The sequence below is a fragment of the Xenopus tropicalis genome, chromosome 8 (genome assembly GCF_000004195.4).
Source record: "Xenopus tropicalis strain Nigerian chromosome 8, UCB_Xtro_10.0, whole genome shotgun sequence".
In the NCBI taxonomy this organism is placed as follows: domain Eukaryota; kingdom Metazoa; phylum Chordata; class Amphibia; order Anura; family Pipidae; genus Xenopus; species Xenopus tropicalis.
Window position 1 is genome coordinate 26,667,341 of NC_030684.2, and position 15,916 is coordinate 26,683,256.

Consider the following 15,916-nt stretch of genomic DNA (forward strand, 5'->3'; position numbering starts at 1 on the left):
TAGTAGCAGTGGGGGGATAATAGCCTCTGGGAAGGGACTGGGGCTGTGGGATAGCAGGTATAGTAGGGAGAGATGGTGCCTATAGTAGCAGTGGGGGGATAATAGCCTCTGGGAAGGGACTGTGGCTGTGGGATAGCAGGTATAGTAGGGAGATATGGTGCCTATAGTAGCAGTGGGGATAATAGCCTCTGGGAATGGACTGTGGCTGTGGGATAGCAGGTATAGTAGGGAGAGATGGTGCCTATAGTAGCAGTGGGGGGATAATAGCCTCTGGGAAGGGACTGGGGCTGTGGGATAGCAGGTATAGTAGGGAGAGATGGTGCCTATAGTAGCAGTGGGGGGATAATAGCCTCTGGGAAGGGACTGTGGCTGTGGGATAGCAGGTATAGTAGGGAGATATGGTGCCTATAGTAACAGTGGGATAATAGCCTCTGGGAATGGACTGTGGCTGTGGGATAGCAGGTATAGTAGGGAGAGATGGTGCCTATAGTAGCAGTGGGGGGATAATAGCCTCTGGGAAGGGACTGTGGCTGTGGGATAGCAGGTATAGTAGGGAGAGATTGTGCCTATAGTAGCAGTGGGGGGATAATAGCCTCTGGGAAGGGACTGTGGCTGTGGGATAGCAGGTATAGTAGGGAGAGATGGTGCCTATAGTAGTAGTGGGGGGATAATAGCCTCTGGGAAGGGACTGTGGCTGTGGGATAGCAGGTATAGTAGGGAGAGATGGTGCTTATAGTAACAGTGGGGATAATAGCCTCTGGGAAGGGACTGGGGCTGTGGGATAGCAGGTATAGTAGGGAGATGGTGCATGTAGAAGATCAGAGCACAAAAGGACACAGCTGATGAACATACAATAACTGGATACAGTTAGAAATAAAAGCTGCCGTGCCTAAAGACAACCGAGATTAAGAGAGAAGTGGGAGTATTTTTATCTTTCAGTGGCTGTTTGCTGTAAATAGATTTTTTCCCCTTCAAGTCCCAGTGTGCTGTAGTAGGTTACCATAGCAACCTTAAACACTTTCCTCAAGAAAACAATCATTTAAATAATTTTTTACTGCCAGAAAACACAATTCAGTTAAAAATAGCACAAAGCGCTGATAAAAAATCTAGCAGAATAGAAATATATTTCAGTAACTGGAGTGCTTATATAACAGGCCCTTCACACATATGCCTCATTTGCGAAGACAGACAAATAATTGTGCAGTGATACTGGCTAAGAAATTGGGAAAAGGCTGATGAGCAATGGATGCAACCAACCACCCAAAAAGCTTCCTGTATATAATAAGCAGGGCTTCTAGGAATTCCAAGGGCAACTAAACACCCTTTTTTTCTATGTCTACTTGTATGCAAGCTCCTTCCAGCACTTACTGATGTACAGCGGTTTGAGGCTTTGTACTTCCAGTCTGGGGATCACTGTACTCAAAGGGGATGGAAAAGCAAATTAAGGCTGCATGATGGAGCAGTTACCCCCTCTAGTGGCCAAAGCCAGGCACTATCACTATTCAAAGTAACACCTAAAAAGTTATTATTTATTTATATAGATTATATTTACCCGTCCAGCACTTACAACTTATATTTGTTAGCAACCAGTGTGTAATGTGTGTAAGGAAGCTTTTTATTCTATGGGTGTATACAGTGGAGGAAATAATTATTTGACCCCTCACTGATTTTGTAAGTTTGTCCAATGACAAAGAAATGAAAAGTCTCAGAACAGTATCATTTCAATGGTAGGTTTATTTTAACAGTGGCAGATAGCACATCAAAAGGAAAATCGAAAAAATAACTTTAAATAAAAGATAGCAACTGATTTGCATTTTATTGAGTGAAATAAGTTTTTGAACCCTCTAACAAAAAAAGACTTAATACTTAGTGAAAAACCCTTGTTTGCAAGCACAGAGGTCAAACGTTTCTTGTAATTGATGACCAAGTTTGCGCACATTTTAGGAGGAATGTTGGTCCCACTCCTCTTTGCAGATCATCTCTAAATCCCTAAGGTTTCGAGGCTGTCTCTGTGCAACTCTGAGCTTGAGCTCCCTCCATAGGTTTTCTATTGGATTAAGGTCCGGAGACTGACTAGGCCACTCCATGACCTTAATGTGCTTCTTCTTGAGCCACTCCTTTGTTGCCTTTGCTGTATGTTTTGGGTCATTGTCGTGCTGGAACACCCATCCACGACCCATTTTCAGTTTCCTGGCAGAGGGAAGGAGGTTGTCGTTCAGGATTTCACGATACATGGCTCCGTCCATTTTCCCGTTAATGCGAATAAGTTGTCCTGTGCCCTTAGCAGAAAAACACCCCCAAAGCAAAATGTTTCCACCCCCATGCTTGACGGTGGGGACGGTGTTTTGGGGGTCATAGGCAGCATTTTTCTTCCTCCAAACACAGCGAGTTGAGTTAATGCCAAAGAGCTCTATTTTGGTCTCATCAGACCACAGCACCTTCTCCCAGTCACTCACAGAATCATTCAGGTGTTCATTGACAAACTTCAGACGGGCCTGCACATGTGCCTTCTTGAGCAGGGGGACCTTGCGAGCCCTGCAGGATTTTAATCCATTGCGGTGTAATGTGTTTCCAATGGTTTTCTTGGTGACTGTGGTCCCTGCTAATTTGAGGTCATTAACTAACTCCTCCCGTGTAGTTCTAGGATGCTTTTTCACCTTTCTCAGAATCATTGACATCCCACGAGGTGAGATCTTGCGTGGAGCCCCAGAGCGAGGTCGATTGATGGTCATTTTGTGCTCCTTCCATTTTCGAACAATCGCACCAACAGTTGTCACCTTCTCTCCCAGCTTCTTGCTAATGGTTTTGTAGCCCATTCCAGCCTTGTGCAGGTCTACAATTTTGTCTCTGACATCCTTGGACAGCTCTTTGGTCTTTCCCATGTTGGAGAGTTTGGAGTCTGCTTGATTGATTGATTCTGTGGACAGGTGTCTTTTATACAGGTGACTAGTTAAGACAGGTGTCCTTAATGAGGTTGACTAATTGAGTAGAAGTGTCTAACCACTCTGTGGGAGCCAGGACTCTTAATGGTTGGTAGGGGTTCAAAAACTTATTTCACTCAATGAAATGCAAATCAGTTGCTATCTTTTATTTAAAGTTATTTTTTCGATTTTCCTTTTGATGTGCTATCTGCCACTGTTAAAATAAACCTACCATTGAAATGATACTGTTCTGAGACTTTTCATTTCTTTGTCATAGTAGTACTGCCCTACTGCAGGTATAGTAGTACTGTAGGTATAGTAGTACTGCCCTACTGCAGGTATAGTAGTACTGTAGGTATAGTAGTACTGCCCTACTGCAGGTATAGTAGTACTGTAGGTATAGTAGTACTGCCCTACTGCAGGTATAGTAGTGCTGTATGTATAGTAGTACTGCCCTACTGCAGGTATAGTAGTTCTGTAGGTATAGTAGTACTGCCCTACTGCAGGTATAGTAGTACTGTAGGTATAGTAGTACTGCCCTACTGCAGGTATAGTAGTACTGTAGGTATAGTAGTACTGCCCTACTGCAGGTATAGTAGTACTGTAGGTATAGTAGTACTGCCCTACTGCAGGTATAGTAGTACTGTAGGTATAGTAGTACTGCCCTACTGCAGGTATAGTAGTGCTGTATGTATAGTAGTACTGCCCTACTGCAGGTATAGTAGTTCTGTAGGTATAGTAGTACTGCCCTACTGCAGGTATAGTAGTACTGTAGGTATAGTAGTACTGCCCTACTGCAGGTATAGTAGTACTGTAGGTATAGTAGTACTGCCCTACTGCAGGTATAGTAGTACTGTAGGTATAGTAGTACTGCCCTACTGCAGGTATAGTAGTACTGTAGGTATAGTAGTACTGTAGGTATAGTAGTACTGCCCTACTGCAGGTATAGTAGTACTGCAGGTATAGTAGTACTGTAGGTATAGTAGTACTGCCCTACTGCAGGTATAGTAGTACTGTAGAGAAGATGACAGTGATGCCCAGTAGTGAGCTTTAAGCTGTTGCTGAACAACTACTAGTCAACATGCAATTAAAGTAATTAGGGTTAAAGATAATTTTTTTTGTTTGTTTTTACTTAGACCCTAAGGCTGGGGGCATTTATTATGTGCAGTGTCACAGGCACCAGGAAAACCAATAGCTACAGTTTACAAAGATTGGGAGCTTAGAGGGCAACTTTACTGTCCTAAGGCTGGGGTGCCCATTATAATGGGGCTTTGAACACTTTGTAATACTAAAATCTAATCCTATTGCACAATAATTAAAAACACGGCTCCCTAAAATGCTTCTGTGAGTAGCAGCAAAGGTTCTGTGATGGGGTGGGATTTCTCTGCTATGGGCCCCCGAGGAGAAGTGAGCGGCACCATAGGTCTGTGAGTCACATATTGTTCAGCATCAGTGACATCACGGACCGAAATAGAATCTCTCCCAGCAGCCTGCTCGTTTCCAATAAATTTCCCTTGTGTCTTAACTAAAAGACATTTACAGATCGAACCTCCATTTCCAGAAACCCTGCTGGTCACACTGGTTTAACCCATGATTCTGCAGCTAAATGAGCTACTAAACAAGATGTGCAGGATGAACTATGTGGTTACTAGGCCTTCCTATTTTATGTTTCCCCTACATCTGTCTACTGGAAATATCTTGATGTTAATGTAGGTTTCCAAGGTGCTAAGATGGCCATACAGGGGCAGATTTTAGCTGCCAATTCGCCCCTTAGGTCAATAGCTATTCTGCTTGTGTATGGGCACTCTGACGGGCCTACCTGACCGATATTTATTTATTTCCTGTTATTTATATAGTGCTGACACATTTCTGCAGAACTTCACAGAGATTATTCATCATTCCCATCAGTCCCTGCCCCAGACGAGCTTACAATCTAAGGTTCACACACACCATGGTCAGTTTTACCCTGCCTGCATGTTTTTGGAGTGTGATAGGAAACCGGAGTACCCAGAGGAAATCCATGCAGACACGCAGGGCCGGACTTGTTATCAGGGCCCGCACACACATGTGCATTAGCGCGTCCATTTGAACTAACATAGGGAGCAGTGGGGAGAGGATGCTCTGAAGTTTTCTGCATGTTCGGTCCCCATTGCTCCATATGTGAGCAAAATTTCGGTGTGGCTTGGGCGCACCCTAGGCTGGGTCTTTGTGGCCTTGGCACAACTCTGAGCCCGCACACACGGGGAGAACATCCAAACACCTTGCAGATCGCGCCCTGGCTGTGATTGAACCCAGGACCCCAGTGCTGCAAGGCAGGAGCTGATATTGATCGAGCAGGTATAATTATAGAATTAACCCAATTTCACAAATATTCCCAAAAACCTCTCTGCTGAATAAGTTTGGGCATTAGAAATATGTAATAAGATCAAGGCGCAGAATTAAATTATTTTGCAAACCAGACTAAGGAAGGGGCAAAGGCTGCTTACGTGCTTACGTGCTAGGGAAGCACCAAATTCATCATTTTTAGATACCAAATATTCCACAAACTGTTCATGTCTAAATTTAAGTAGAATTATAAAAAATTTGCATGATATGAAAATAATTGCACATTTAGTTCTCCGGTGCTTTAAAGTTACATGATATCAAGGAGCAGATTTTGAAAACCTGAATTAGAAATCCTAATGTATTGGCAGCATTTGATCACATTGCAGTAAATAATACAATATCCCGTGGAAAGTGTGCAGAAACAATGAGCACCACATTCATTCTACAGCAGTTCAATTCTTAGCGAGCTTTAGATTTGGAAAATTGACTTTTTTCTTTTGTAAACTATATATATAACTTCTATTCTCTAAGCAAGTGCATAACTGATTGTTAAATAAATATAACGAATCATAAATCTGCCCAGCAGGGTTCAGGTATATATGTCTGCAATGCATAGTTTTGTGTGTTTATAAATGACCTTTTTTACACTGGCAGATGGGTAAATATTTTCATACGTTAAAGCTATAGTAAATGTGCACAAAGGGAATATTACTTAGGATGGGCAGGTTTTCTATAATAATGGCACCTTCACTACTATAAAAAAAATAAATATTAGCATTAGATACTAAACTATCCATTGGGTATCTATTTTGCTATTTAGCAGGGGGGAGATCTTCCTCTTTGGCCTGCATCTGTTGAACCAAGTGGATGTTCCACTGAGCCTGGGATCAACAAGCCCCCAGAAGTGTTCTGCCCTAAAAGGACCAGTACCTCTAGTGAAGTCAGAGAGCAGGGACCCCGTGAAGGAATAGTAAGAGAATTTAGTTCTTGTTAAAGCACTTTCTAGGAGATAGTCAGCTTTAGTTAGCAAGAGGAGTTTTCTGGCTCCAACCAGGAGAAATAGCTGGGAGTATTCTCCTGTACAGGCCTTATTGAAGGGACCACAGTAGCAACAGGGAATTCAGGCATAGTCTTCTCCCTGATTTGAGTTGGCTGTAGGGATCTGAACCACTTGAGGTAGAAACCCTAAGGATATAAATCTACTTAGCCCAACTGGTTCTCCATAGTGGTGCATCATTTCATACTGCTGCATATTGTGCCTTGTTATACCTACCATTCCATCTGCATTTGTGAGTATTGATAACCCTGCATTGCCTTGATTGTCTTGGACAATAAACCCCTTTTGTTTGAGTTTGCTGCAAAAGGACCCACGTGTGTGAAATTCTAACTCCCATATGTATTTAAAGGAACAGTAACACCAAAAAATTCTCGAGTTTTAAAGTAAATAAAATATAATATACTAGTGCCCTGCACTGGTAAAAGTTGTGTGTTTGCTACAGTCACTATACTATAGTTTATATATAATAAGCTGCTGTGTAGCCACGGGGGCAGCCATTCAAGCTGGAAAAAAGGAGAAAAGGCACAAGTTACATAGCAGATAACAGATAAACTCTGTATAATACAATAGTGTTTTATCTGTTATCTGCTAAGTGCCTGTGCCTTTTCTCCTTTGAATGGCTGCCTCCATGGCTACACAGCTGCATTCTTTATATAAACCATAGTAGTGTTTCTGAGGCAAACACACCAGTTGTACCAGTGCAGGGTAGCAGTACATTGTATTGGAATTTCTTTTATACACTTGAATTTTTTGGTGTTACTGTTCCTTTAAAAACACAAAGTTTGCCCAGGTGCAGTAACCAATGTTATTTTATTTTATTTTAAACAGGTGATTAGTAAATGCTACCTTCTAAGTTGTTGCTATAGGTTATTGCATATGGATAAATAAAAGGCACTAGCCTTTTATTTAGTGATGAGGGAATCTATCCCATTTTGGTTTGCCGAAAAATTCTCGACACTGCTGAAAAATTAGCAAAATGGCAAAAAATTCACAAAATGCATCTACCACGTGAATTTTTTGATGTGCACAACTTTTTTTTACATGAGATTTTTGACGTGCAACCCTCTGTGTATTTTTGTTTTTTGATTTAAACTTTTTTAATGATTTACGATTTTAAACATGCAGCATAGAATTAGAATTATAAATACACCTGCAAATGTGACAATAAAAACAATAAAAAAAAATGAATTTGTAAGATAAGCTCACCTCTGCCAGTCTTAATGAAGACTGATACAAATGCAGCTGTAATGTTTATTAACCCTTCTTGGGCATTGTGATATAAAAATGACATTATATACATATATGGGCTTGCACACGCAAAAAAAAAGACCAATAGCAAAGCGGTAGAAATTAAATTCATTGTTCTTTATGTAGCACTTTAATAAAGATTACATTTATCTATTTTAATCAATGCAAATATAGACAATTATACATAGCCATAAAGTATATTACATACCACAAAGTCATGCACAATGAGGAAAAAGATAAAGCAGAATTGCAGATACACTTGCTAAAATGAGAAAAGCTGGGCCTCCTTTTAAAACCCATTGGACTCGGGGCAACTTATTTCCATCACCATAATGGTGGCCCTATGGCCCATACCTGTGGCTCTGCCCACCTCACCAGATTCTTTTCAGTAATGCTCTTTGGTGGAGCATGGCTCCCTCTAATGGCCAAAGCCAGAAACTCTTTAAAGTGGCACCTGTTTGGCAGCTAAGAATGAAAGGGCTCTCTGTATGTGGGGTACTCATTCTGTGCAGGCAAAGGGTGAGTTTACCTTTAATTGAATTCTATCATACAGGTACAGGAGAATTCTTTAAAGGGTTGCCTCACCTGAGGGTTTATACCACACCAGAAAAGTCAGTCTGGGAGTCCAACATGGGGGCCACAAGGGTCTTGTTCTCTGCCATCAGCAGCCGCACTGTGTGTACATTGGTCAGTACATTATCCGCATCAACGTACTATAACAGAGCAGATCAGAGACATGATCAAACCATTCCTAGGGTTCAGAAGGGGAAGCCACAACTAGACGTAATGCCCTAGGAACCTGTTTGTTATGGCTTTGTTTTACAGGGATTAGTAGTGTTGTCCACGCTGTAACACTGAAAATATCTTGCCCAATGAATACAATAAAAGCTGGTGTATCAGTGGCCCCTTCTGTGAAACAAACATCCAGGTGTGGGTTAAGCCATCCTGGCAAACTGAACAGCAATCAGAGCGAGTATCACCTCCAGTTTCAGAGTCACTCCCAGTGCAACTGCTGGTTCTCCCTACAGCTACCAATACCTATCATGATATAATTAGCCTTCTTCTCCCGTGCATAGCTCAGTGCCTCTTGCCTCAGCTTCATTAGATACTCATAGCGCTCTTTAGGCCAGTCCTTAGGTCCAGTCTCCTGAGGGTACCACCTGTCAAAGAAACTTTGGTTCTCTTCTCACAGTGTACCAGTGTGTTTTAGCCCAGGGGCAAAGAGATTTATTGGGTACCTGGGTGCCACTTCTGCTTTCCACTCACACCTGCCCAGCATAATACAATGTAGTTTATATGGGGTGTTACTTATATCCCATCATTCAACATTCAAACAGAATCATGGGTTAGTGGGCATGTTCAGTGTCTTGTGCCTTTAATAAATGGGGTAAAGTCACCCTCCTTTGCACCTGGGCTGAGACTATAGGGAGTTATCTATATAGGGATTTGCGTTCACTAATTAGGCTGTGCCATATCCCAATGGGGCAACAGGTAAGTTGGCGGCACCTGTATCACAGTACATATAGACAGATGTTTGAAATAAGCTATAACTTTGTACTAAAAAGTTTAGGGTGAACACACTGGGCTACTAGTAGCAGCTACTTTTTCATAACTACTAAACACCAGAAAATACCCTGCCATAGACAATACTGAGAATTGCCTCTGCTAAAATACACGTACAGACAATTATCAGTAAATGATTAGCATTGTCTATTTTAGCAGCTGCTACTAGTAGCTCCATGTGTCTTCACCATAAGGGGCAAAAGATCACACCCCTTAGTGCTAATCAAAGTAGAACTTTTACCAAGTGAGCATTGGATCAAAAATACAACAGTCTCTGCAGAGCGCAGTGTCAGGAGGTACGGCCAATTCCTGTCCTTAGTGCCTGGACATCTTTAATCTCAAAACAAAACTTGCACTTAGATTAAAGCTGCCCTTACCGCCTGCCTAAAGCTAAGGCAGTAATTAGCTTGGGGCTGCACTGGGGCTAACCCAGACTTCATGTATTACTGGTGCGCAATTCATGTTAGCTTAATATGGTACTGTTTTATTATTAGAGAAAAATAAAATACAAAAATTTTACTATTTTTCTTGTCGTGGTACGGTGGCTTGTCAATTTTATGATCGGAACTTTGTAACTAAAAACGCGTTTTTGTAAATACAAGCACTTGCATTGATACTAAGAGACTAGTGAAACGGGAATGTGCATTGATCGATCCCTCTCTTTTTTGTATGCTTTTACTCAGAAGTTATATTGTATTCACCATATATTGTATTGTATTCAGAACAATAAAACCTTTGGTTACAAGAAGGTTGCAAATGATAAACCTCATTTACAAACAGAAAAGGAAATCCTGAAAAATTAAGTGGTTTGGCAATCACAGCTAAGTTATTAGTACTCTGATCAATACCATCCACTTCTAGGTCTCTCTTTAACATCACATGTTCTATTCTCTTTTGAACTTCTTCCAGTCAACCAGCCATCAATAGTTATATTACTAGAATTAGGTATTTTAAAAAGCAAGCTTTTATTAGCTGGATCCTCATTACCTGTTCCCACCAACCTCTGATAGAATAGAATATCTTTATTGTCATTGTTAAGAGAACAACGAGATTTACAGAAGCAGAAAAGGACAACTCAAAGCGAAAAGCATTTAGCAACAATACCGGCAATACATCAGTCTTTCATATTTAGGGCCATAATTGTTTTTGAATAGAAGCTATTTCTCATCCTATTTGTTCTAGCTTTCAAGACTCTATATCTCTTCCCCGATGGCAAAAGCTGGAAGAGACAGTGGCCAGGATGGGTTGGATCATGTATAATGTCCATAGCTTTTTTCCGGCGAGAGCTGTAAATGTGTTCCAGGGTGGGGAGCGAACAATCAATTATTTCCTCTGCCGACCTAACAACCCTATTTAGTGCTTTTGCATCTTTAGAAGTGCAGCCACCAAACCACACACATAATCCATATGTAAGTATGCTTTCAATGGAACAATGATAGAAGGCAAGAAGCAGATTTTTAGGAAGATGGTTTTTCCTTAAAATCCTCAGAAAGTACAGCCTCTGCTGCGCTTTCTTTAACAGCCCCTTGATGTTTGCACTCCAAGTCAGATCGTCCTCCAACTCCATTCCTAGGAATTTAAACACCGAAACCCTCTCCACATTCGTTCCATCAATAATGAGTGGCTCAATGTCGGTCTTATTTCTCCTAAAATCGACAACCAGTTCCTTTGTTTTCGCAGTATTTAGGATACACAAGGGGAACATACTGACAGAATATGAAGTTTGCTGGCTTCCCATAATGGGTGGTACAGATTCTCTGAAAAGCAGATAGACTTCCCCGAATCCATCAGTTCACCATGAGGGGTTGTATAAGCCGATGGGGGTTTTTAAATGAGTCAAGGATAAATTATTGTTTCCTTTCAAACCTGAGGAATCAGGAATGTTTATTTTTTTTTATTAGACTATGACTTGAAAGCAACAGAAATAAACAAAAGAGCACTCTGGAAAATGCAGATTGTATATGCACAGCTCAGAATGAACAAGGGGGTGAGTTAATATTTTTCAGGAGGGAATCATTTGTTGGAAGAATGATTCTGGAAGGGAAATATGATTCTTTGGAGAATATTATATGAAAGCATCGGATGGAGAGGGGACAAAAATAAAGGGATCCCAAAACACATGGCAAAACAAAAAGCAATTACAGAAGAACTGAAAAGCCTCATTTAAAAGGGCAGAAAAGATAGAATAACTTATGCTTCTAGATTCTGTATTTCTATGGAAACCAGGATGTAAGAGACAGGATGTAGGCAGTGTGTGTGTAGAAAATTTTATTACAAGCACAAGACAAATCTGTACACCGAGACCCATCGTTCCCTTCCCCAACCCTCTTCTCTGGTTAAGCCTGGATGCTGCTCTTTGCAGTATATGCTGTATAATATACCAATATGCCTATCAATCCTGCCAGTACTTCTGTGGATACCCAAGGACCGTTCCATGCACCCTGAAATAATAAATAAATTCACGTCATATGGGATAAGTATTTAAGCAGCTAAACATTGCATTCTAGTCAGGTAGCACAAAAGAGAAGTGATGTAGAACTGGAGAATAAACAATGCTAAGACTGACAGGATCTTAAACACATAAAAAAAGCTCCTTTTTAAGAAATGTATAAACAAGTATGTGATAGTTTAAATACATTTACTGTGGTAGAACACACATCACAGACTCAAAATCCTTTTAGTGAATTTCTCTTGGGGAGCCCAACAATCACATTAGGGTAAGAAGTCTCTCACACATTACAAAGAACCCTATTTTGTAATACCTATCAGGACTACAGTTATACAGGCCTGTCAGGGTTACAGCTATACAGCTCTCTTCAGTGGATCAGGCTCACAGATATACACCTGCCAATGGTTCGGAGCAGCAGCTTGATCTAGCATGGGGTACACTATGAGGTAGCCATGTGTGGGCCACACCATAAATCCATAACCATGCTTCCTTTTGCCCTGACAATTACACCAAACCATAAAGTGTACTCTAGGACAAGTTTCCACAGAACGGATACCTGATGGGTGCAGATAATAAATGCATTGCATCTCCTTTACTTCTTTCAGTAGTAACGGTCTATCATCTAAAGCACATACATTAGCACTTCTCAACCATTTTATGAAGAACATAAAATCCCATTTGGCAGTGAACTGTCTACTGTTATGGTTATTTTGCAGCCCTTCAGCTGCTGCCGGATTATAACTACCAGCACCTTCTGAAAGGATATTGCTGTCAGTGGATGGTGGAAGCTAAACAGATTGAGAGTTTGCTTGATAAACAGGTTGGCCCTCTGATCCAGAGGAAGGCCAAGCCTTTATTGCACCGTTTAATGAAGTATGGGGCACTTAGCCAGGCGCACTGAAGTGTTATCTATCTTTCCCTTTTTCAGTCTTGTTGTTAAAACTGTTAAAACCTTAAATACAAACTTATTAAAAAAAAAAAAAAAAAGAAAAAAAAGGAGGGGGGGGTGTATGTGCCATAACCTTCCCAAAACAGGTACTGAGGACTAGATATGCATTTGAAAAGGAGGTTACATGATGCAAATGCTATTAAATATTGCAAAAATGTGCTGAAGTAGTTTATTTTTAACAAGGATTCCCAGAATGAAGCATAAGCTTAAACTTACCCTATGATCAACATTGACAGTAAAGAGAGGCTGGATAGAGGAGATATCCTCATTGTTTCTCTGCGCCTGAGAGAGAGAAATATTTATGTCTGTTATTAATATAAACCATGAGGTCTATTCACCAGCACAGAGCAAAATATCAACTCCTGAACTGACCTTCCTTAGCAGACTGTAGGACTCCTCATCGAAAAACTTCACCTCGTATGTTCCAGAGCGGGCATTTTTGTGCTCCAGGCTCCATGAGACCTGAAAAAAAAAATAATAAAAAAAAAAATCATCCTGGCCCAGCATCCTAAATACAGGAGGCATTACATTAGCAGCTAGGATGCTAGTCAAGTACACGCAAGATATCAGTGCCAGTCATCTGCTACATCTACCTAGTTTGTTTAATGCCTGCTCCATTAACTCTATGACAAAAGAATACTAACTGCAACTGATCCCTTTAAAATCAAGTCATTGTCCTCACAAACAACTCGCAGATTAATTTAATGACCATAAATACCTTATTGCATGCAAGAAATATTTAAATTAAAGCATGACTGGACTACCTTTGTTTTACATTGGTCAACAGCAACAAAATAGCAGCTCACAATATAGAATATATATCATTCTTTGGTATTGATTTCTAATATATAATAAATAATGAGCTGCGTTGCTCACTTCAGTGGGCAGGTCTACAGTCAAAGCATCCTGCCAATGGTTCGGAGCAGTACTATTTTACTGCATGGAGTACAGAATAGAACACAGACCCTATCATATATGTAAAGCTTTGAAATTTGGTTCTCTCATACATGGAGACCATCACTATTTTTACTCCTATAATATCAGTTCTACTAGATGGTATTTTACATCTACAGATTGTGTCCTTACCTGGTAGCGCCCAACATCCTGTCCTCTGGTCACAGGGAACTGTTTCCCATTCACATCAGCGTAAAGAGCAACATTCTATATAGGGGGGGAACAAATTATCCAGATCAATAAAACAAAATTTAATATAGCGTATATACACCATTTAGTGCTGCAGAGAACAAGGCTAGCAGCAATCTACACTATTGTATCAGGCAAAAACTGTGCAATTCGCTTCAGTGGTCAAGCCCATGGCCATTCCGGCGTGCCAATGGTTAGGAACTGCAGCTCACTTTAGCATGGAGTACACTATGAAGGGGCCACCTCACAGACCTCATCATAAATCCATTGCCATGCTACTGTACTGTGCTTTAGTGGGCATACTAATAACACTGTTAAACACTCACCTGAGCACCATTAGTGCAAGACAGGGAAATCTCCACAATGAAAACCACTTCTGAAGAGATCACTGCATCTGAGGTAGTGTAATAGGAAGGGACTATAACAGGCTCTGTGCAGGTTTCCGCTGCAAACAGAAAATAAGATTATAATATAATTGGCAAAAATAAAAAGATTCTTTACTTTAAGGAAAGATGTTTTTATAATATCAGTGCTTTAGATGAGAGCAGCCTAGTGATGCCTTTAGGGATTCAGTGTTCCATGCATACATTAGTTCCAGATGTTGTCATACCACATTACTACATACCTCATGAGATCATTTTATGGGATTCTGCAAGTTAAAACATATGATTTTGGAGGGTTCTCACCCAGTTATTTGCTTTGGATACCTGTTGCTTCTAAGTGTTAAGGGCTCTGGCACACAGGGAGATTGGTCACCCGCAACAAATCTCCTGTGTCTCGGGCGACTAATCTCCCCACGAAATGCCATCACTGAAATCGCACCGCCGCGTATGCCATCCCACCGGCGATTTACATTTTCGCTGTTGGGATGGCAATCCAGGGAGATTAGTCGCCCGCGAACAGGGAGTTTTGTCACGGGCGACTAATCTCCCCATGTGCCAGAGCCCTAACCATAATCTGGAGTCCTTATCACAAGGTATGGCATTGCCTAAGAGTAAAGAAACACACAGCAACTAGTAGCAGCTGAGAATTGCCTCTCCTAAAACACAGACAGTTATCAGTAAATGATCAGCATTGTCTGTTTTAGTAGCCACGACAAGTAGCTGCTACTAGTAGCTCCATGTGTCTTCACCCTAACAGGCCTTTAGCCAAGCTGCAAGCTTTTCCGCAAACCCCTATGTAAATGGTATGAATTGGGCTGTACATTGAATATTGACCCAGCATCACAAAATAAAGCATGTAAAGCTTGGTTGAATATGGTTTAACTTACTGCCAATGTCTTAGAGACTATAGGTGCCTGCACCAAATATTGGGCATCAAATAGCACACACAAAAACCCCACTGATATGGGGTAAAACAGGCAAGTGAATGGCAGAATGAGGCCCATGATATAATAACACACATGGATCTTTGCCATGAAATCTTCTCCCAAATGTCAAAACATATTTCAGAGCTCATTCCACCAGCTAACAGGCCACACGAAGAGCTGCAGTGAATGAGGCCCATCTGTAGCACCCTATTCAGAGATCTGGCCCATGGGAAGAAGCCCAGTCAATGGTTGAGAGCGCCATGTGACTTTTGCATGGGGTACACTATGTAGGGGCCACTGTGCAAACCCCCCATAAATCCATTGCCATGCTCCTTCCATTTGTTTCTGATCTATCATAAGGCGCAAACCCCTAACTACTAACATTGCTGCCCCCCTAACCTGCAGGCACTGGAACTACAACTTTCACAATCTCCCACCAGTTTCAGGCCCGGACAACCTATTGCAAGAATTGCTTCTGCCGTATAGTTCTATGAAAACAAAATAGATAAATGCTAGGGCCGACTAATAAAGCACAACTCCAAATAAGTGAACGTACGGCCCAACACTCACCAGAACAGGCCGCCAGGGCCAGCAATACCGCCAGCAGCACACACTGCACCCTTGCCATGGCTCCGACTGAGACACGACACCAACTCCCTCCCGCAGAAAAAGGCCAGAAAAGAGGCGGGGCAGAGATTGGGCCACCTCAGCGTGAGGCGCACTGCATGACGGGATGCGTAGTAGTCACCACGTCACCCACAGCTCGCCTTGGGTAGCTTATCATTCAGCAAGGCGTGGGGTATACCCCCACGTTATATCATATCATAGCAATACTGCAATGACAATAACTCAGTATATATCAAACACTAGGTAGTTCTAGTCTGTGCTCGCAGAATTTGACCGCCATGTTTTCAATGACGTGTCTGTGAAAGCCCCGCCTATTACGTGCACG

The 15,916-nt window shown here is 41.5% G+C and overlaps 1 protein-coding gene and 2 non-coding genes across 3 annotated transcripts; all 3 read right to left on the reverse strand.

The window, feature by feature from the left end:
- Positions 1-11,342: 11,342 nt before the first annotated feature.
- ssr4 (signal sequence receptor, delta) lies at positions 11,343-15,877 on the reverse strand. Its single transcript, XM_002937874.4, has 6 exons — positions 15,535-15,877; positions 13,982-14,100; positions 13,599-13,673; positions 12,885-12,974; positions 12,729-12,794; positions 11,343-11,555 (listed from the first exon to the last, which is right to left on the reverse strand). The coding sequence occupies exons 1-6, from the start codon at positions 15,590-15,592 to the stop codon at positions 11,451-11,453; spliced, it is 513 nt and encodes a 170-aa protein (XP_002937920.2). The 5' UTR covers positions 15,593-15,877; the 3' UTR covers positions 11,343-11,450.
- Positions 11,915-12,049, reverse strand: LOC116407413. Its single transcript, XR_004220319.1, has one exon. It is a non-coding gene; the product is annotated as a small nucleolar RNA SNORA42/SNORA80 family (small nucleolar RNA).
- LOC116407414 lies at positions 13,795-13,931 on the reverse strand. The gene has a single exon (XR_004220320.1). It is a non-coding gene; the product is annotated as a small nucleolar RNA SNORA42/SNORA80 family (small nucleolar RNA).
- Positions 15,878-15,916: the final 39 nt, after the last annotated feature.